This window comes from Ambystoma mexicanum, chromosome 5q, assembly GCF_040938575.1.
Source record: "Ambystoma mexicanum isolate Mex_15411 chromosome 5q, UKY_AmexF1_1, whole genome shotgun sequence".
NCBI lineage: Eukaryota > Metazoa > Chordata > Amphibia > Caudata > Ambystomatidae > Ambystoma > Ambystoma mexicanum.
The window spans coordinates 24,271,203-24,293,222 of record NC_090933.1 but is presented as its reverse complement, the minus strand read 5'-3'; the positions used below and the strand labels follow the sequence as shown (position 1 = coordinate 24,293,222).

The window sequence follows — 22,020 nt, the reverse complement described above, 5'->3', positions numbered from 1 at the left end:
GTGGAAATCACTTTTTCCAAAACTTAAACTTTGCAAGGTAGCCAGGACTTCTCTAACCTTACCAAGAGGTGTGGGCTTCACCTCAACCACCTGTGATCCCGCATAATAAAGTAATAATAATACCAGACTAACTAGAGCTTAGCGCAGGAGTGTTCACCAACTAGGGCCTCTTTTCTCTCACTTCTAGATATTTTGCATGCATACAAAAGAAATTGGGTTTTTGTCCTGTGCTTTATATTTATTAAGGGTTTATTTGTGTACAACCTTTTGATTGTGGATTTTTTTGTATATACTGTTTTATTTATATTTTTATTTTCATCTGAATAAATCAACTGCCTGATTCATAGAATTATCTGCGCCAAAAATGGGGATTTGTGCGCCATTCTGCCTGCAAATCCCCATTTGTCAAAACAGGGATTTGCAGGCAGAATGGCGCACAAATCCCCCTTTTCGGTGCAAATAATTCCATGAATCAGGCAGTTCATTTGTAGTTTCAAAAAAAAATGTTGCTTTATGTTTGCATCCAGATTTGTAAAGGGACGACTCTGAACATGGTATCTGTATAGATACATGCCACAGTTGGAAAAACTTAAATAATAGTTCATGATACAGCAGCTTGGAACACAATATTATGTTTCCATTTCTCTTTTTATTCCCCCAGGATCAATGGACACTTCGCTAAAAGATGCTAGATGTATATTCTTAAGCACCACAACTAGGAAGATGTAGTAAGATTTCAGGCAAAGGCTCGCTAAAATCATACATTCTGGGATTTGCTGTACTTCAGCGTTATTCCCAATGTTTGTGTCGACCGGTTTCAATAGCTTTGGGTCTTTCTGGCCATCTCCTTCAGGACCGCCTTCAACTGTATCAGTGTATCAATACCACTCAAGGTGTGCTAGTAACCCCATGAAATTAGAATTGGTACTTGTTGGCCATTGTTCTCATCACCACAGACTGGGTCAAGTGCGTTTCCGGCACCAAAACAAACAGTATAGAGGATACCCAACTCGGTGCCTGCGAATGCTCCAAAAATACTTAATACTCAACAACATGTTTTTCACTCCAATGTAGCATACTTACTGTAACCCATGGAGTACTCTACCTCTACTTTCTAATATACATCATCCGTGTGACCTCAGTAAATTATTGCTGTGTGTTCACACTTAAATTTCTGCGGATGATATTGAACACGATCTAATGTTGCTGGACCTACTGATAGGGTCTTCAAAGAGCACCTTCTTCATGCACCCTCAACCCCAATCCCGTCTGACACATCCTCACCCCTTATTACTTCTCCTGTTGCTTATTTGTAATGTAATACAGCCTTGTTGTAACTGTCCTTAGTGTAATCCTTTTAACCTCTGATGTACAGCACTCTGCTGCTTCTCAATGATAGATCTATGCTCAATAAATACCCACAAGAAAAGGCAAAATGAAAGCAATCTGTGGGCTTGGTGGCCGGTCTTCCAGTATTGAATGCAGATAAACTGGCCAGTGCTAAATAGATAAGCAACCAACATCCAACATTTCCATGCACCTGTAGTGGCGACACTTGTCCTTAGCATGGCCGATTACTGCAACTCATTGTATTTTGGCCAACCACGTTACCTGATAAATCGAATACAGTTGCTTCAGAAAGCGGCGGCTAGAGCAATTCTGCGCCCCCTGGCACTAGCACATATGTCACTGCTTCTGAGACGGCTACATTGGCTCCCGATTGAGAAGAGGATCTTGTTTAAATCAATGTGCTTGGATTAACGCATTCTACAAGTTAGGGGCTGGGTACTTTCAGGAAAGATTTGTCCACTATGTTCCTGCTCGCAACCTCCGGTCCCAGTCTGCCCTTCTGCTATCGGTTCCCAGTGTCTGACTGTCACGGACTGGTGGCCGCGCCTTGTCCCTGGCTGCTACAAGGCCTTGGAATGACTTACCCTGGGCTCTCCGAGCTACTGACAACCATTTGGCTTTTCGTCAGTCTCTGAAGACTCTCCTCTTTTAGCCATCTCCAGCTTCTGTGTTATTATTACAATCCCATTGTGCTTTTTAAAACAAAAATATACCAAGAGCTAACCTTCCTACTTTTGTTCCTGGCTCCAAAGAAGCGGAAAGCAGTGTTTCCCGACGTTCACAAATGCTCCTGTGTTCTATACGGAGCTTCCTCATCAGAGCCGGTGGGCGCAGCCTCAAGCACCGGCACAGAGTAAATAAAGAAGACATCACGTTCTGTCAGCTGGTCGGCAGACGCGACGCAAAGGAGCCGCGCATCGAAAGGGGAATGATTTTAGGCACAAGTGAAAGTAACGCTATCTTTAAAGAAAAAAAGCACTGTGTGAACACTCAAACATAAACGGTTTGCCTATTTATTATAAAGCATTTTAAAGCCTCCTGCAGCAATATTTGACTAGAAATAGCTTTCTTCATAATACCTTATCTGGTTACACAATGTATTCAATCCTGCTCTTATGTTACTGTGCTCCAAATATCTAAAAATGGAAAATAGATCTTAAAATATGACTACCTGATTATACATTTGTGAGCAACATTGCAAAGATGTCATACGTGTTACCTAGAAACCCAAATGGATACCTGAATGCATATTGCTAAAAAAGACACAAAACAGCCTATGATTTGAATAATGACATTCTGAAGAACCATATTAAGAAGCTTATTAAAGGGCCTGCGTTTATGTCATCTTAAGTAAATAGCCCTGTGGTAAAACGCTGCTTTACAAACTAGTGGGCTCTACACACAGATGTTAATAAGCTTATTATATAGGCTGTATTGCTTAATGAAGTGCATAATATATGTAGCATGGGAGTCATCAATTTAGTGTGAAGCAGAAGACTGCTCCTTAAGCGCACCCTTTACACAATATCAGCATGGCCTCAAAAAAAGGCCTTCTCAAGGACGGAGCAACAACTTCCTCTAACAGTGCTCCTAAGAGGCAGAAAAGGGGCTCTCCTACACCCAAAGATGACCCAAAGACCCTGTCATGCTAGCTATTCTAGATGAAATTAAATCCCTCAAACCTGTCATGGAAGCTATGACCGCCAAGTTGCAAATGCTGGACGATAAATGGTCTACATCTGAAACTAGAATGAATGCAGTTGAAAGAAGGGTCAGCAATGCGGAGGATGTCATAGGAAGAGTGGCAGTTCTAGAAAATTTGGTTTCATCCCTCCGAAAGCAAGCTGAAAACCTTGAAAATAGGAATAGGTGGAACAACTTCCCTATTGTTGGCCTACCGGAAACCATTGAAAAGGATAATCCTAGCCAATTCCTATATCATATGCTTCCGATACATCTGGATCTTCCTTCTTCCATGCAATTAAATATCCAAAAATTGTGTGGGTCCAAAAACCCCTTCTCGGAGTGCTCCTAGAACTATGATCTTCCCCATTCTGGACTATACCCATGTCCTTCTCATCTTGGAGCCTCATTCATAAATGCCTGCTTCTCTACAGGAATAGTGCCTGTGAGTCTTAAGGAAGCCTGGGTATGCCCACTCCTAAATAAAACCTTGTTAGACCCTACAGCCGCTAACAACTACAAATCTATCACTATAGTACCATTCCTTTTAAAAATTCTAGACAAGACAGCCGATTTGCAGTGTCCATGACACCCAGACCCTCTTCCCGCTCACTGGCAATTACATGGAAGACTCCTCAACTCTGCATACTCTACCATCCAGACATGGTTGGCTGTAAACTGCCTCTGCCTGAATGGAGCCAAAACTGAACTCCTACTTGTAGGGCCCCCTGCATTACTTAAAAACCATAATCAACAACACTCTGCATTTTACATTGAAGACAATCTTATCCCAATCTCCCATGCTATGAAAATATTAGGGGTCTACCTTGACGCCACCCTCTCACTGTCCGCTCAGGTAAGTGCTATCAGCTCCTCGGCAGCTTACACAACCAAACTTATAAATGCATCAAGACCCTTTCTATCAACAGTCAGCAGCCTAACCATCCCTAGAGCAGTCATCGGTTCCAGGCTTGATTATTGTAACGTCCTATTCTCCGGCTCTCAAAAACATCCTTACCTTACAATTAATACAAAACAATGCTCTCCGAGCAGCCCTTAACATTCCTAACAGGAACAACATCACTGCAGCCGTGAGAGAAGCTCAGTGGCTCCCCATATGTGAACAGATCACCTTGAAGACATTATCCATCACCCACAAGTGCCTCTCCAACACCGCCCCTCCCTATCTTGCACACAAAATAACCAGATCCCACTCAACTAGGCCAACAAGGACACCATATGCCCATTGTCTCCTCCAACCCAAAGTCAAAAGCTCTAAAGCAGGAGGCGCACGCTTTTCATTTATCACAGCCAAACAGTGGAACTTCCTGCCGCCTCCCCTTAGAGTAGAACCCTCTTACTGGACATTCCGAAAAGTCTTGAAAACTTGGTTGTTTACCTAGAATCCATCAGTCTCATCTGACCATCTGCAAATGTTTTCTGCTGCTAAGTAATGCATGCAACTCTCCTTGTAAAAAGCCTCATTGTCACCTTGGACGCCTCTTGTACTGTAAATAACTGGATTGTAACAGTGCCTCGATGCCTCCGGGCTGTTTGTGTGCTTTATAAGTGAAATAAATCAAATAAAAATAAATAAAATCCTTTTGAAATTTGCTATGAATCACGATTAACGAAATCAAAGTCGAGGGCACTGTGATGCTACTTTTGTAAAGTATAAAAGGTGCCCACCTTTTAAACCCAACAATCTGTTGTGAAATAGTTCCTGGAAAACAGAATCGAATCCCAATGCGAGACATGTTCTTTGATGACACTTGCATGTGGTCTTGTGGGTAAGCATCTACATGGTAACATGGTGAATTCCTGGGAGCCAAACACTAGAGCAATCTCGCCGGTCTCCAAAACATCTGAGGGGGGTTGCTTCTGCCATCTGAAAACAGTGTGCAGGAGGTGTTAAAATAACTCCATTAATAATAAGCCGGAGGTTATTTACCTGAGGAATCTCATGACTTCTATTTGCTGGTTTCAGTAACTCCCTTGTTTCGCGTACACTGTTTAAATGATCTGACAGAAGGCTTTTAAAATAAAAAAGAACCCTATCATTAATTGTCATTGCATCCGAAAATTAACCAGATTCATTAACTTTCTCCAGAGATTGTTTCATGTGTTTCACGCTAGGGATTGATAAATGAACTGGAGGTGAAATCATATAACTGAGATATCATGCCTCAACAATGCCTTTTTGTTGCCCCAAATTCTCACGCAGAGTAATATCAGTACACTTGTCATTTCATCTTATAGGCGCATCTTCACTACTTCATTACGTACTGCATACTTCGGTACTGATCTTGAATGCTCAAATAATTTCTTAAAAAAACATTGTCTTGAATTTGTAAAGATAAACATTTGAAAAACACTGTAATACAGCACCATATTTAGCCATCACGTTAATTTTATTATCACAAACCCTTAATTATGTCAATAGGCTAAAGGTTATAGTATTGACAAAATTAAAATATGCCCGCTGACACCTGGATCATTCAAGAATTCTGTTTTGTTATATGGGAAATACCATTAGAGTTAGTTGAAAATGACATTCCAAGATTCATGCCTAATAACTTACTCAATAATTTCATACAATTTTCTTTAGCTTCTGGATACAAACTCAAAATTGATAAATCAGAGGTTTTGCCATTGAACATCACTGTTTGGGAATGAAATGGTGTCCCACATGTATCAAATTTCTAGGGATCATCATAACATCTTCTATTAAAGATACTATAAAACAGAATACCGCAAGAGTCCTGACTAAAGTCAAGGACCTTATTAGTTCATGGTCCCCTTTGTTTTTATCATGGTGGGGAAAGCTGGAATCTATCAAAATGTTGATTGCTCCAATTGTACTGTATCTGTTATATATGCTTCCTATATGCCTCCCTGCATCGTTCTTTAAATCCCTTGACTCATATATTCTTAAATTCCTAATGGGAAAAAAGAAACATAGAATTCCATTATGTAAACTTAAAGCCCCTAGAGCAGATGAAGGAGCTGGTTTACCTGATTTAAAAAAATACCTTGTCGCGTTTGTTTTGCGCCAGGCTCAGTTGTGGTTTACCCCAACTATACTAAACACACCAAATTGGCTTATTTTTAAGAGAGAGATGGTTTCCCCCACATTCTATTGGATTGCCCACATATCAAAGGAACCAAAGAATTCATCACGTCACCACCATTACTTATCTCAGATCATATTTACTCCCATCTATTCCCAAAATATCTCAATTTGTGTCTCAATTTATTTGGATGAATCCCCTGATAAAGATCAATTAAAAAAGCTATATGTTGGAATCCATAGCTCTGTCTGGGCATTACATTCGTGGGGCAACTCTTTGTTAAAGGGATACGTCTTACTTTTAATGAGATGGTAGCCAAATATCATATTCCTATGACTTTTATGCGCCAATACTTCAATTTGATTGATGCTATTGTGGTAAATTATGACTTGTTAATTCACACTAATTATACTTATCAAGCTAACAAAGTGCAGCATATCATTAGTCACAATGTATCTGCTTCAATGTTCTATAAAAGGTGTACAAATATGTCACATAATAAGGTCCCATGGAATAGTCAAAAAGCTTGGAAACTTGATTGCTCCTTGTCGGACACCCAATTAAAATGGCCTCCTGTATGGAAGATCATTTCTAAAGCTATTGTTTCAGCAAGTTTGCCTCAGACTTTATATTTCTTCCACCATAGGTCCTTTATTACTCCATTGATTATCTTTAAAGGTGGTCTTTCGCAAGATGAAAACTGCTGGAGCTGTTTATGTACAAGAGGTACTTTCAAACATATTGTTTTCAATTGCATCCATGTTAAATTTTTCTGGCAAGCGGTATGGAGTACCGTTAAATCCATTTTTCATATACAACACGAGATTTGTTTCTCTTTCCTTTATTTGGGAAGCTCTGCTGTTCAACCTGCACTAGACAAGCATAATTGCTACCTGCTCGATTTTTTAATTGCAGTAGCTATCCAAACTATCACATCTAATTGGAATGATCTTAAACGTTTACACTTTTGGTGGAACTCTGTATGTAACATCCACAGAATGGAGAAATGTAATGCTCTATCCCCTTTCTTACAAAGTAAACATGAATTGAAATGGAAGTCATTCATTGAATATTTAGAAAATGTACCGCCTCATCCTTAAAGTAATAACACTAATATGTTGCTGTTTTTTCTGTATACTTTATTGGGAAAATAATTTCCCCTTCCCCTTCCCTTCCTCTCTGTTTGTCTAGTAAGTCAAATTTGTTGAATTCTTCATAACATACATTGTTTACACCTACACCTTTATTTTGAATTTGCATTCTATGCATTAATATTTATTTTATAAGTCATGGCATTAGAGGCCTTTTCACATTAGAAATGTGTCTGTAGATTAATCATTTTGCTTCTACAGTGTATTTTATATATAACATGTTCTTGTATGTATCATATTGCCTTGTATACCAATGTATTCTTAATAATAAAATACCCCCAAAGAAAAACAAAGAAAAGGCAATTCAGGATGTAAATGCCAAAACCTCAGTTTCACTCATACCAAATCTTTATCTTTGAAGTGTTTTCCAGTTTTTGAAGGAATCGGATTGTCATCTGGAGTCAAGCACAGTGCCTGCATCAATGGTTCACGAATGACGATCCCTCTCTGCAATACATAGCATTCTCACTGGAGACCTTTCTCTCAGGCGTGAACCTTTTTTATTACTCAGGGCTCTGCTTATCGAGGAATGGGAAGCCTCTAATGAGTGAGGGACCAGAGATCTGCTGTACATCATTTGCATTGCCACACCACAGCAAAAACACATTAAGCCCTTATCACTTTTAGGAGGTATTTTGGGGGCCACCAGCTAATGCACAGATCTGCAAACTCTGGGTATTCAGAGGTTTTGGACTCTCCTCAGCACTAGCCACAAAGCAGGAGTCGGAGTCAAAAACACCAGGAAGGGCACAGGTTCCAGACCCTGCATCTAATGAGATACACGATACTAATGTTTTATAGACTTGTCTGCTAATGGACAGAGACCACCCTAATAGCAACTTTTATGTGGCCGGCATTCACATATGCAACACATTTACATTTGCCAATATTGTTTTTAACAACATAATGGCTTGAAAGGAACACGTCAAGATTTGAATTTCATTTTATGTTTAAATGAGAACAAATGATGGCACTCTGCATTGCTCTGCTTACACTGGGGGTCTGCAACCTTGGCTGTCCAGATGTTTTAAACTCGACTCCCATGACCCCTCACCAATGACATTTATAGCTAAGATTGATGGGAGTTGATGGATTGTTTATTTATTATGGCTTATTAACAAGTGTTTTAAAGTACAACATGCATAGGAAGGGTAGACATAGGGAAGACAACACAAACGATCTTACTAGGCATGGTACATTCAGATTCTGCAGATGAACAGAGAAGAAAGTGTGTGAGGGGGGGCAATAGGAACAAGGACGCCCAATCCCGTCAGAACATGGGTTAAGTGCAGAGAGATACCACTCTCATGGGTCGTAAACGCATTGCAGTAGTGCTGCGGCAAGTGCAAGGCATGGGGGCAAGTGCAGGAGACTGGCGAGGAAAACCTGGGACCTGTAAGACTCTGAAGCTACACCAGGCAGCCAGTCAGTGAAACGAGCAAAGGTACAGGAGAGCAGTGAAATGTGGTTAGCGGGGGAGGGGGATAGAGAAGGAGGAGGCAAAGAGGAAAGTCTCCTCGCAAGTCTCTGCTTGGAGAACGGCTCATCCACAGAGAGTTGGAGGAAGATGAGCAGAGGGCTTGTGAAGGCTCCTTGGGACTTGTAGTCCAAAACATCTGCCGATCCAATGGGGTTGTAGGCCTGTGGACTACTCTATTCTGCTATTTCATTATGTCTGTCTGTGTACAAAATAGGAACAAGTAACCGACTTATGGAACACAGAGAATTAAGGCTGTTATTAAAATAAGCGCCTAGTACTCTTCTGCCTTCCAAAGGTATATGAAGGGGAGTCAGTGGGCCTCATTCCGAGTACGGCGCTAACCAATGGCGCTATTAACGCCTTGGTTGACGCCGTACCCGGACCGGCAGCGCCTTGGTGGTTGGCGGAATTACCGCCCCATTCCAAGGTTGGCGGGGCGGTAATTCCCCAATCCCCATTTACCCTTCCCCATTCCCATTCTTGCCCCATAGGGCATAATGGGAGTGGGGAAGGCGTCAATTACGCCACCGTAAATTACGGTGGCGTAATTAACATCAAGGTCCCTTAGCGCCATGGTATTTAACGCCTGCTAAAAGCAGGTGTTAAAAGCACCATGGCGCTAAGGGAACTCGGAGTATGGCGGTAAGGGATTACCGCCACCGCTCTCGTTAGCGGTGGCCGCTATCCCTTACCGCCATACTCGGAATGAGGCCCAGTGATGCAATAAAACATAAAACTGAACTTAAGGTAGGGAAATGCCAAAACAAAACTTCTCCTGAAGCGGCATACATCTTGCCCACAACTTGTCTTTCACTAAACACCTCCTAAGGCAAATATTAGTGACAGACAGTTGGTAGGTCGACCTGAGCATGCTTGGTGATTGTTTCATAGTTTAAGTCAGGCATTCCTACTGAGTGTGTTCAGGGGAAAATATCAACTCAAGAGTGATCATGAAAATCACTGCGTCATTCTTGCCGTTCGGCTGCCAGAGGAAGAAATACCCAAGAAAAAGAGCAAGGTAATGTTTAATGACAGCTCTGAATGTCCAGAGAGTTCCGAAATCCTGATAGGATTTCATTGAAAAAAACATTTTAAATCATAGCGTTCAGGGAACACATCTGAGCATCCTCCCTTGCCTGGACTAGGCCCACCTTCCCCTTGCTGACCTATACCCTTGCGCGCCTTTAACACTCCTTAGTCCCTCGCCCATCCACTATCAGCACCTGTAATAGTGTACCCTCATAGCTGTATCCACACTATTGAATCATATTACTATGTCCTCTTGGTGTACAGCACTCTTTTGATGGACAGCTAGGTTTGTAAAACCCAACACATGCTTCAATTCATGAATACAGTCAGTAATGCAGTGTTAAAGCAAACAGACGTAGGGATAACAACATTCAGTCTATGGCAAAATGCGTTACTAATGCAGTTATTTTCTCGAGTCCTTTGCCCCTAGCATATTCTTAACATTAACAAAAAAAGCGAACTTGTCCTACCATAAAACCATGCGACACCAATGGCTTCTATGAGGACTCCAAAGAGGATGGACGTGCCTGCGGCGAAATGGTCCAGTAGAGTGAAAACATAAATACCACCCTGCAAAAAGATGTATACATCAGAAGTGAATAATCCCATGCAAAGAACTGGGTTCACCATTTTAACATGCATTGCTGGCTGTAATCTCACACAATAACAAAAAGTGCAAACTTCTCTGAACTTTGAAGCAATGAAAAAGCTGAAAGACTTACCAATTCCAATTTTCAGAAGAATTTACCCATTTTTGTTGGCACATCACAACCCTTTATGACCAGGAAGAGGGTCCCCGGTCATAAAATCAAATACACTTCCTTAGTGCTCTCCTAGAGCAAGCGTCCCCTCTTTTACCACGCACCCCCCTGCATGCTGGAGCAGTGCAGTGCTCTGGACACATCAAAGAAGAGCCACACAAAGCCACTACATGCACACGCAAAAGACTCTCACTCATCATGGCAAACAAAACGACCATGCATTTTAATGTTCCCTGGTCCTGGTGCACTGACACAGCTTGTTTAAAAGGATTCCCAGGACTGAGGAGCTCATTGGACCACCATGGAGACCACCTGGGTGGGACGTGCACCTGTCGATCCAAGGAGGTAGTTTCTATTGTGAAAATCAAGTGTAATTGCTTTCATTTCTCCCACTACATGGGAGCAGACCTTCTTTCCGCCCTCACCCACATTAGGCTCAACACACTCTAGAGCCATCAAATGAAGTGTGTCTGGGAGCTGCAACAATTGCCCTCACAATCAATGTCACTTGCTCATCATGGTGGTCCTAACCCAATTATAATGAATGAATGTTCCAACTTGGGAGGGAAAAATTCAGAGGTCTTTCTCAGCTTGAATGTTGAGACGGAAATAGAAATTGAATCCCAGGATCAACACGTGTTTCATACTTATTTGCTCTTTTTCAAGGTCCGCAAAGTCCGTCTGATATGAAATGATAGTTCCAATGGGTTGTACATTGACACATATTTGTTCAAAATATCCAGGATCTATACTAAAATATAATCCCAATATTTTATACATTCACACATATTTGTTCACAATATCCAGTAGGTCTAAGAGAAGGGAAACTTAAACGTAATCAGTTTTCATTGAAAAAAATAATAGTTAAAAAAAAGGAATAATTAATATCACTCATCCACAAATGTAAAGAAAATATATAACGAGAAACAATTATTGAATGTAGAGAGACACCCATGCTATACAACATGTTAAGAACTTCCAAGAGATCATTTCTATAAAATAAGGTATATCAAAAAAGAAATCTTTAAAATATTGGCAGTGTTCAAATTGCAATATAAGCCGAGATCACATAAGCTTAAATCTCACATTGTTTAATCAAAATGTAGCAAGTTAGTCCCATACCGATAATATGGTAAGAGGGTAAGAGTGTTGATCTTAGTTAATCATGATCTTGTTTTATAATAAAAGAGGAACTAAAAATGTAAAAACATGTTATAATCCTAGATGGAGTTATAGTATGACCCCATGTAAAGTGCCTCAGAGTGAAAAGTGTTATTACATTTCCAACAGATTTAGGTAATGATATCACCCACGATTAGAACAAAGTTACGTTTTTACTGTTTTACAGGCTGATAAATACGTTCACATAAGGTTGGATATGCCTAATTTATAAAAGACAATCAAAGAAGAACGAAAGTCTTTCTGGACTGTCAAATCATTTTAAATGGCATGCGCAAAGCACCAGCTAAGTCTAATGATCAGCATATGTTCAGCATGCCTTGGTTCAGCCTGCAGCTCATGGGAAGGCTGAACAGGACGGAATACTGCACTGGCTCGACAGATAGTACCAGGGTACACCTCATATATCCCACATTTTCTATTATTGCGCCCGGTGAAGGAAAATGGCAAAGGGTATTATTGCCACGTATCCTCTTTGTCCAGGTTGTTCACTACTCAATATGGAACCCCCCTCTCCAAGATAAGAAGCAATCTTGCCTGGAGGCTAGTTAAATTCTTTTTTCAACTCAACATTATTGTACTTTTTGGTAGTTAATTAACTTATTACAGCATACTTTGGTTGCTACCAGCCCCATTATAATCTACATTTTTATTGCTGCCTGCCAAATCATCCCATATTTTGGTCACTATCAACCTAACTATCCTGCATTTTGATCACTGCCAGCCTAATTAGTCTGTATTTTGTACCTTGGTAAGGTGGTGGCATGAGGAATCAGAGTTGCCGTTATCTAGAGAAACTCTTTCTCTCACTCTCTCTATCTCGTTATTTTCCCTACATTAATTTCCTGCAAAATTCTAACTACTCGCCTAGCCTTAACTAATAACCCCCATTTCATGTGTTTTAGTGTACAAACGTCTTCTCGACCTCTGCTTCAAGTTTTTCGGACTGCTCCTTTTTCTATCTACATTACCTTCCTATCCGCATTCCAAGGAAACACCTGTGATCTCATCTTCCTATCCTCTACTCTTGTGTAGTGTCAACAAGTGTTCCCGGGGGGTACATGGGTGGTCTCGTGCACTGTGATTATACCTACGCAAGTTCTCCATTTGTGGGACTATAGACGACCAGCACTTGTGAAGCCTATTGCTCAAATTTGCTTATCAGATGCCCTATGAAGATCGTGGTAAGTCTTCAAATCGTTTGTTTGCTGAAACCTTTTAAATTAAATCTCTTAGGCTCACCCCTCAAACAGAAGTCACTGACAGACACTTAATTATGCGGGGCAAGTTACGTTCTAGGACAAACAATTATAACTTGCAAAAGATTGCGCCCTACAAGAAAGACCAAGCTGCTGCAGCCGCACGCTAAAAAAATCCAATCTGCAGGTCACAAGCTCTCGACAAAGGACTGTAGACAATGAGAAAGGAGCTGGCTCTATTAAATCTTTTTTTCCAGTGGGTACTGTAATGATACATATGACTACTGAGCCCATTGAAAGTGAGGACCTTTTGAAGCAGCAGGGTTATGTAATCAATAATATTGTGAACATTACTGATCCATCACTTGCAGCAATAGATAATAACAAATCACTGATTGCATTATGTTGTACCCTTTGTGATACCATTGGAATAGAAGAACAGCCAAGAATCGAAGAGCAAGTAGGTGATAGAAGTAATACACAAGACATCGCGAATATAGAAGTTCCTGACGCTCCGATCACTCCTCTTTCGCAAGTCAGTACCACACAGAGACTACTTCACCTACTCCCTGCCCTATGGGCGAGGTTTCGCATGTTTTAAATTCTGCTCCTAATTTGACTTTATCCCAAAATGAAGTGCAAGCTCAGCTGACTGCATTGCAGTTTGCCATGTTGTTGCGCCTCAGTGGAAAATTCTGGACAAAGATATGCACGCAACTACTATATAAACTGCCTTTCGAGGACAGTGATAAAGACCTGGATGATCTAATCGTAGCTGCTCAACAGCAGGCACACAATTCTGAACAACAGCAGGGTATCGATCACACGCTGGTTTATATAGCTGAGGAAGCAAGTTTAGAGTATGCCTGAAACGATGATGCAATTAGTGAAGCATCTACAATTTACTTAACAAGGAAACAACACAGACTCACAACATGCCAAAATCGCCAAATGTCTGTGAGACCCCAGGTTCAAGAAATTATTGCCACTCAGTAGAAAACTGTTACTGTGGAGGCAGTTATAAACATGAAGAATAATAACATGAAACATAAAAGGAGAAAGAATGTAAGATCTACCAGTGTGTTGACAAGTTGGTCAATAGAATACCGTGATAAATGAGGAACCACCAATTATCCAGAATGAACATTTCCACTCTGAAGTTGCAGTACACCCAAAACGTACACCCAAAACAGACAATTCTGAGGAAACCTATTGAGCAAGCTAAAACCCGAGAGATACTGACTGCCAGATTAACCATGATGGCAAGATCTGATAATGCAGAAATTACGGAAAATACAATGAGTACTCAAAAGCCTATCTTCACAATAAAATGGAAAGAACAGGGAATAACACAATTTAAACATGGTATAAATTGATCTGATTTTTTTAATTTGATTAATAAAATACTGCCTCTCGGGATTCTGGACACAAAGGATTTTGATTTCATTGAGCCTATTAAAAACACAATGCACCATTTCAGCAGAGTGCACTGTTCTACAACTGAAACTGCCAATCTGATAAATTATACAAAAACAGATCCTTGAACTGGGCTATGAACTAGATGCTGTAATGGAGATCTGTCCTGATAAAACTTATCTGCCCTCATATATGGAGGGTTTCTGGGAGAACCTGAAGTCATCCGGTATAGGTGTGGGGAACACGAATGGCCCCAATTCTTTACAAGGGAATATATTGGGAGTTATGACTTGGTTGATATAGAATAACGAAAATAGAGCCCTAGTAAAAAATGTAAATTAGTATATTATCACATGGAATATGCAGGGCTTCACTCACCTTCTTGACGTAGAGGGGTCCTTGGGATTGCTGCTTCAGAATGATATCTTCTGCAGGAATGCTGGTTACTCTCAAGGCTTAGCATAGATGGGTATCAGATGATACCGGTCTTAGCAAAAAAAGGCCCTAGAGGGGCCTCATAATTGGAGTAAAAAATTACCTCAAGGCATGCAAAATTCCGTTTTATAAAGACAATCCATATGTGCTGACTGTGAGTGACTGCTTTCCGAGCAGTGAAAAGAAAGTAGTTATCATAAATGTATACGATTCCCCCAGAGTCCAACTGACAGATAATATTATTGAGTCTGTTACAAAAGTAATTTGTGAGGCAAGAACTATAGGTGAACCCGAGTTGGTTCTAATTGGGGTGATTTCAATGCTCAATGTTGCTGTGAAAATGAAATAGTTGAAAGAGTACGTAAACATCACATCAAAAATCGACAGCAACTCCAAGACACAAAAAGGAAATACTTGGGTTGATGTTCTCTCAGAGTAGGACTCTTACATGCTAAATGGGCGTGTGATTGGCGATAGACTAGGTAAATATACCTGGAAGAACGGAACTGAGATGTCTACACTTGATTATTTCTTTTGTAATGTGCCAACTATCTCTTATGTTAGGAAATTAGTAGCAATGGGTAATACCTTTAGTGATCACGGCATGCTTACCCTAGCCATAGAGGGTTGGAAACCCAGTACTGAAAACATTCAGGTTGGTGACCTTGAGGTTAATACCACTGGGAATAGAATTAATTGGACAAAGAAAAACCTAGAGAAAGCCAGGAAATGTATAATCCTGAATTCTATGTCTGTATATGTACACCTTATTTGCTTGATGGCAAAAGGGATAGAATCATGGATATTAGAAAATATGACTAGACTTACCTTGCACAAAGGATATTACTCTTTATTGGGAAACCATGACAAAAGACGCCACTATGAGAGAGCTGTTCAAGATTCCAAGAGAAACATAAGGAGTGAGCTCTGAACAATCAAGAAGTCGGACCTTGCTTCCGAGGGTGTTTTTATGGCATCTCCACTTGTGAAAAACAGATACAGGCGTTGCGTTAAAGTCTGGATGTCCTCCCACAGAATTATGTAATGGCAATATTAATGATGGTGTCCAAAACAAAAGATTTGAGAAAGTTGTGGAATCTATAAGCTAATTTCAATTCACCTAAAGCTATGCAAGTTACATGCTGCATTGGGGAAGATGATTGGTTTGAGGATATCAGCAACACATTTGATGCCCAAGCATTCCTGTAGAGGAAGAAGGCCACATTGGGAAAAGATGATTTAAGGTAAATTTCGATCAGGAATACATTGAATTGAAAATCTGTAGGCTGAAGGACTCTAGAGCCTTGCGCCCCAACAGTCTTTCTAATGTTGTACTGAAAGGAGTACCAGAGATGTGGGCTAAACTGTTATCTGCTAAGGTATGTGAAGAAGGTATAATATCCCCATCTTGGAGGAAAACTATCTGTATCCCTATTTATAAAAAGGCCTTGGTACATTTCCTGAGAATTTCAGACTCCTGGCGATGCTTGACATCACAGGGAAGATTTTTGCTTCCCTTGTGTTAGATGGACTGGAGAAATGGGTACATACTGCAGACATAGTTGGAAAATTCCAAATAGGATTTTGAGCTGGTTTGGGTACTGCCCACTGCCATTGGCTTGTAGATACCCAAACCAGGGAAGCAAGAATTCGGGGTAAGCCCTATTTGCATATTGCTGTGATAGACTTCCGGGAAGCATTCGATACTGTGGATAGGAACAGGCAGTGGTTAAAGATGAAAGCACTTGGCTGCCCGGAGGATCTTTTGTATGCAGTACGTAGTTTGTATGAGAAGACAACTGTGCAGGCCAGGATGGACAGTAGGGGCGTTGTCAGACAGTCTATAGCAACCCAGAGAGGAGTGAAACAGGGATGTGTGTTGGCTCTCCTTCTTTTTAACATTTACCTGGCAGATTTGCCAGATAGCTTGCAACAGGTGTACAGTCATCCTCCAAGCATTGCTGATATTAAAGTGATGTGTTTGTCTTATGCTGACGACCTTGTCCTGTGTGACCGTACCTTCTTAGGTCTTAAACGTTCATTGCTTGAACTATGCAGAAATGCGAGAGTGAACGATCTAAAGATAAACTTTGAGAAAACTATGGTAATGTTCTTTGCCTGTAAACATGTCTCTATACCTAGGATGCTAGTGGCCGGTCACTATGTTGAACATGTAGACTGTTAAAAATACTTGGTACTGAATTTGACATCTAAACGTGATTATTCAGCAATCATTTCAGAGAAAAAGCACAAAGCTATAGGCTTGACAAATATGATTTCTAGATGCATTAGGGAAGTATCTGGCATTAGTCTGCACGGCATCCTGATGCTTTACAAACAAAGTTTTTGCGCATGCTTTTTGTATGGGCTAGAGGCGTTGTGCAATGATGATCTATCCTGGTTGAAGACTATTGAGGGCAAATTCTGGAGAAGAATATCAGAACTAGGTCCATGCGTGCCAATTGAAATTATGAGTTTGGAAATGGGTTTGACATCACTGGTAGCACAGGTTTTGGAAAAGACGTTGTTTATTGAATTTAAAATCAAGATTCACTCCGTTTTTGCCCATTGCTATAACTGCTGGGCAAGGAAATCAGTGCCAAAGTGAATAGCAAATATATTTCCTTGGAGACCGAAACTTTTGATGCTGTTGATTGGTTCCGAAACTGGGACGAAATTTACTACACTTTAAAGGGGATATTTGTCGCTAAACTGGAGAGATGACATTGGTGTGCACATGATAACTATCTGGCTATGCTAAAAAGCTATCAAGGAGAGATGGCTAATTTAAACCACAAATTTAAAGTATTGTGCACATATCGTCTCCTTTGAAGATTAAACAAACTCCCAGTTCTGGTGACAATTGGTCCGGAATTTGCAATCGCCAAGGAAGACAGGATATGCTGCCTTTGCGTCATGGCCGGTAGAATGGAAAATGCCCGCCATGTCTTAACAGAATGCTTAGTGCACGGCTCCCTTTACATGAAGCTGTTAGGTCCCTTTGTGATGAATTACAATAATATTAAAAGTGATTCATTTTGGTGATATTGACTAAACACAGAAAACAAATCCTTGCACAAAGCATTTCATCATGTTTGGATTGTTGTGAAAGCCACTGGGAAGCTTGATAAGCCGAGTAGGATTAGTGCAAAGTAAGCTTGCTTGTCCTGTTAATGTTGTATGGACGCAGTTAATTTCCAAGATACATGAATTATGATGAACTTTTACTGTCATATTTAATATGTAATTAATGCTTTTATAATAGTTGACTGTATTGTATGTTTTAATGCTCGTTTTTTAAATCCATTTTTAATATGTGAAAGTTTGTATGAACTAGATATATAATAATACATTGTATATGCTCTGTTCTCTCTGTGGAACCATCTCTCCTTGTAACCATTCACTCAACCATTTCACCATCTCTGTTCTCCCCAAAATTCCCCATCCTTCTTCAATTAGAAAACGCAAATTTAGATTCAACTCCATGCCAAGATCTTTATTCAAGACCTCTTCTCCCTTGCCTGTTCTATTAAACAGAGCTTTGACAAATTAAACAATGCATTTCTGTCTCTTTTCACTGCTTGCTCCTTTAAACCCTCTCAACAAGCCCTCAACTGTGGAGATCCCTAGCCACCCAACAGCTGTGAAAATCTGTGTGCTTCCACTAGCCACTAGTGCAAAAAGTGCCCCACTCACTCTTTCCACCACCTACAAGGACTTGCCCCTTACCCTCACTACTGTTCTTGACTCTGACTATACTGACCTTATATCCTCTCTTCACTCACACCCATGCAAAGTATCCATGACTCTACATGCTGTACACACCCCCAGGGATGGCTACTGATCTTCATCTCTCTCTCTGCCGACTACATTGCCTCTTACTTCTCTTCCAAGGTCACAAACATACAGACACCCTGCTCACCCTCCCATATCTACCACTCTCTCCCACCTTCTCACCACTTCCAGACACCACAACCCTTTCCTCACTATTCCAATGCCTCTCATGTGCTCCACTAAACTCCTACCCACCCTCTTATTCATCAAGTCACCCATTGCTTCCATCTGTCCTTGGCACCACAAACAATCAAACAGCTTGTCCCCATTGCTTACTCTTACCACCCTGTCTTCAATCTATCCCTCTCCACCTGCATGTTATATAATTGCAAATAACAAGCGGGGTCCTGGGAGACTCTCTGCCAGACATGAGTCCTGGTTACAAGAGCCTTACCCAGAGTCTTTAGCTCACTATCTTTCACAGAGGGGAAATATCCTAAACATATCAGTCTTTGTCCTGCCCTGGGGCAGTCCATCACCGAAATGTTAGGCAATTCTCCTCTGAACAAGAGTACAAACAGCAACCCCAGACACCTGTTTCGGTCTGGTTGAACCTCATCAGTAGGGTGTAGCTGTGTCTCTCTAAGAATAGTGAGCAAGGGGTCCACGTCTGGATTCCCCTAGAAACTGAGGGTGAGACCCAAAGTTACCCAAAATATGCAAATAACAAGGGGGTCCTGGGAGGCTCTCTGCCAGACATGAGTCCTGGTTGCAAGAGCCTTAACCAGAGTATTTAGCTCAATATCTTTCACAGAGGAGAAATATCCTAAACATATCAGTCTTTGTCCTGCACTGGGGCAGTCCAGCACCGAAATGTTATATAAAATTAAAAAACACCCATCGCCCTACCAGTCCAAAATCCTCAAGTGAGTTTTCTTTAATCACATTGTGCACTTCCTAAAGGCTCACATAAACTGTGATTTTCATCCGTGGGGTCCTCTTTGACAGTGAATTCAGACTTCAGCAACATCCTCATCTTTATAAAGATCTATCCCCACCTCATCCTGCCCTCTGCTAAAACCTCCTGCTCAGCAAGCTAGATTCCTGTTAAAGTGGACTCCTTGGACTTCCTCTCTACCACTTTTCCCCCATATATAGATCTCAACTTTGCTACACCCACCATTTACAAAATCCCCAGTTCCTCCGCCAACTCCATTTACCAACACCACACTGGATGGATTTCCGCTTAAAATCTCTCTTTCTTCAAATTCCTACTACTTGTATTCAAATCTGTCAATGGTCTTGCCCCAATATCTTGCTGATTTTATCTCAACTTACTCTGTGTTCTCTGTGTTACTCTTACTCTTGATCTCTGTGTTGCCTCTTTCTCTCCTCTCTCTCCACAACCTTACCATTCCCCGGTCTTGTGCATCCTCCTAATTTTTCTATTTCTGTCTAATTTGCCCATTTCACTGGAATGGTCTCCTACCCCACCCCCGCCAAAGCCATACATCAATGGAACTGTTAAAAGCATTGCTCAAATGCCATCTACCAGCTGGCAAAGGAGGGTCTCTTCCCTCCTTTCTACTACCAAAACATGATCTCCAACCCAGCTCCAACAATAATGTGATCGATTATTGTAAATATGTTAATATAAATAAGATTCCTACATATTTCACATCTTTAATTCTTCTTTACTTTATGTGTTCTGTTTGTGTCAGTTCCCTTGTCAGTATCCCTGGTGTTACAGTCCATATTAAATAACCCCTTATTACCTGGTGTCCTCCCAGCTCACAACCTCAACACATTGCAAAGTGACCTCTCGCTGAGACTGCCTTTGTTTAAATGGACTGTCGCAATTGTTGCATTTTCCCAGAAACCACACGTCACACTGATTGCATGTATGTTTCATTTTTAGATAATTTCCAGGTGAATTTGTTGATAATTCCTCCACATATGACTTAGGGAATTGTAATGACCAGCTAAAAGGTGTTCATGGCTGCTCTGAACATGTGCTGAATTTGAGAGTGGGCAAACTGGTGGAGGGTGAAATTAGGAATGTGGGGAGTAAATTGCATATTTGTAATGATTATGCTTTTTGTAAAAACAGCAGAAAATTGCCAAATGCCCGTGCAACATAGTGCGGACCAGGCTGTTATTTTATTAAATTACCCATGATTACCTGAAGCTGAAAATATATATACTATGGCAGTTAATAGTGAATTCTGAAGTTTTGACACATAACTAGATTTTTGCCAAAGGTTGACATGGGAACACAAGGGGATTTCAAATCGATATTGCCACATGTCTGCTCCAGGCTCCTAAACCAATCCTTAGAGAGAAGCTGGACTTGGGGGTAGAGAGAGGGTAACTGTCTAATCCTGGTTGTGAGAATTCTTGCAGGGCATCTCCCAGCAATGAAATCCTGATGATGACATCACTAGTATATAACATGGATGTACTACGTACTATGAGGAAAGGACAGAGCTGCTGAAATGTACCATATGACAGCTGAAAGGAAACACCAAAGGGAGATTTTGCTGAAATTGCATCTGGGTGGAGTGGTCTATTGCTGGGAAGGCCTAGGGTGAAGAGCTGGGGACCATCCTTGAGAGTGGAGTAGCAGACCCCTGACCTTTCCTCCCAGAGGGTCCTGAAATGTAGGCGGCTTCCCTGAACTCTAAACACAGGCTTTTAATGTAGGTAGAATTGAGCCAATTGAAACCAAAGTTGGGGGACTCAGCTTGCCTTAAATCCTTTCCCTTTATAGTGGGCGGGGAAGAGGGGGAACTGTGTAGATCCTACCTATTTAGCTAAAAATATTAATTTAATTAATTCCCTTTGGCAGAACTCCACATAGTGATTTTTGTTAAAATTCGAAATTAACAAAGCTCATTCCTAGTGTGTGATGAAAACTATAGACTGTAACTTAATTGGGTAATCCTATAGGTCCAGCTTCCCCAACGCAGGCCTTTAAGTGGAGGGGTGCTTAAAATCCCAAATTCTTAAATCATCCCAATTTCTACTGTCCAACTTCCCATAATGCTGGCCTTTAAGTGGAGGGGGCTGAAAATCCAAAATTCTAAAACCATCTCCATTTTTATTGTCCAACTTCCCTCAGACCTATAAGTGTGGATGGTGTGAAAACCCCCCACTAAATCACTCTGTTTTTATTTGAAAGCAAATGTGTGGTGAAATCATAATTGCCATATGAATTTGTACCAATCTATAAACCCTACTGCTAGCCTTTTAAGCGTGCAAGAAAATCAAACTTGCACAGCACTACACATGTAATTGATTTTGTTTATTGACCAGTTTGATTATTGAAGTGTAATCTGTAGAAAGTAAAGAAATGTGATTTGTGTTTTCCCAACCAATGTGTGCGCTTTATTTTGGTAACAAGAAAATTAATTGTGAGCCACAAAGAAGGGGGCGTGTGTCATTTTAGTGTGATCTCAATCACCAATCTTCAAATAAATACAAATATATTTC

General features: G+C 40.8%; 1 protein-coding gene across 1 annotated transcript in view; it reads right to left on the bottom strand.

The window, feature by feature from the left end:
• The window catches only part of SLC6A3 (solute carrier family 6 member 3), a 639,528-nt gene that overhangs the window by 91,569 nt on the left and 525,939 nt on the right, over nucleotides 1-22,020 (bottom strand). Inside the window, exon 11 of the mRNA XM_069620436.1 lies at nucleotides 10,235-10,334. Within this exon, the coding sequence (XP_069476537.1) occupies nucleotides 10,235-10,334 (100 nt within the window). The remainder of the gene's footprint in view (nucleotides 1-10,234; nucleotides 10,335-22,020) is intronic.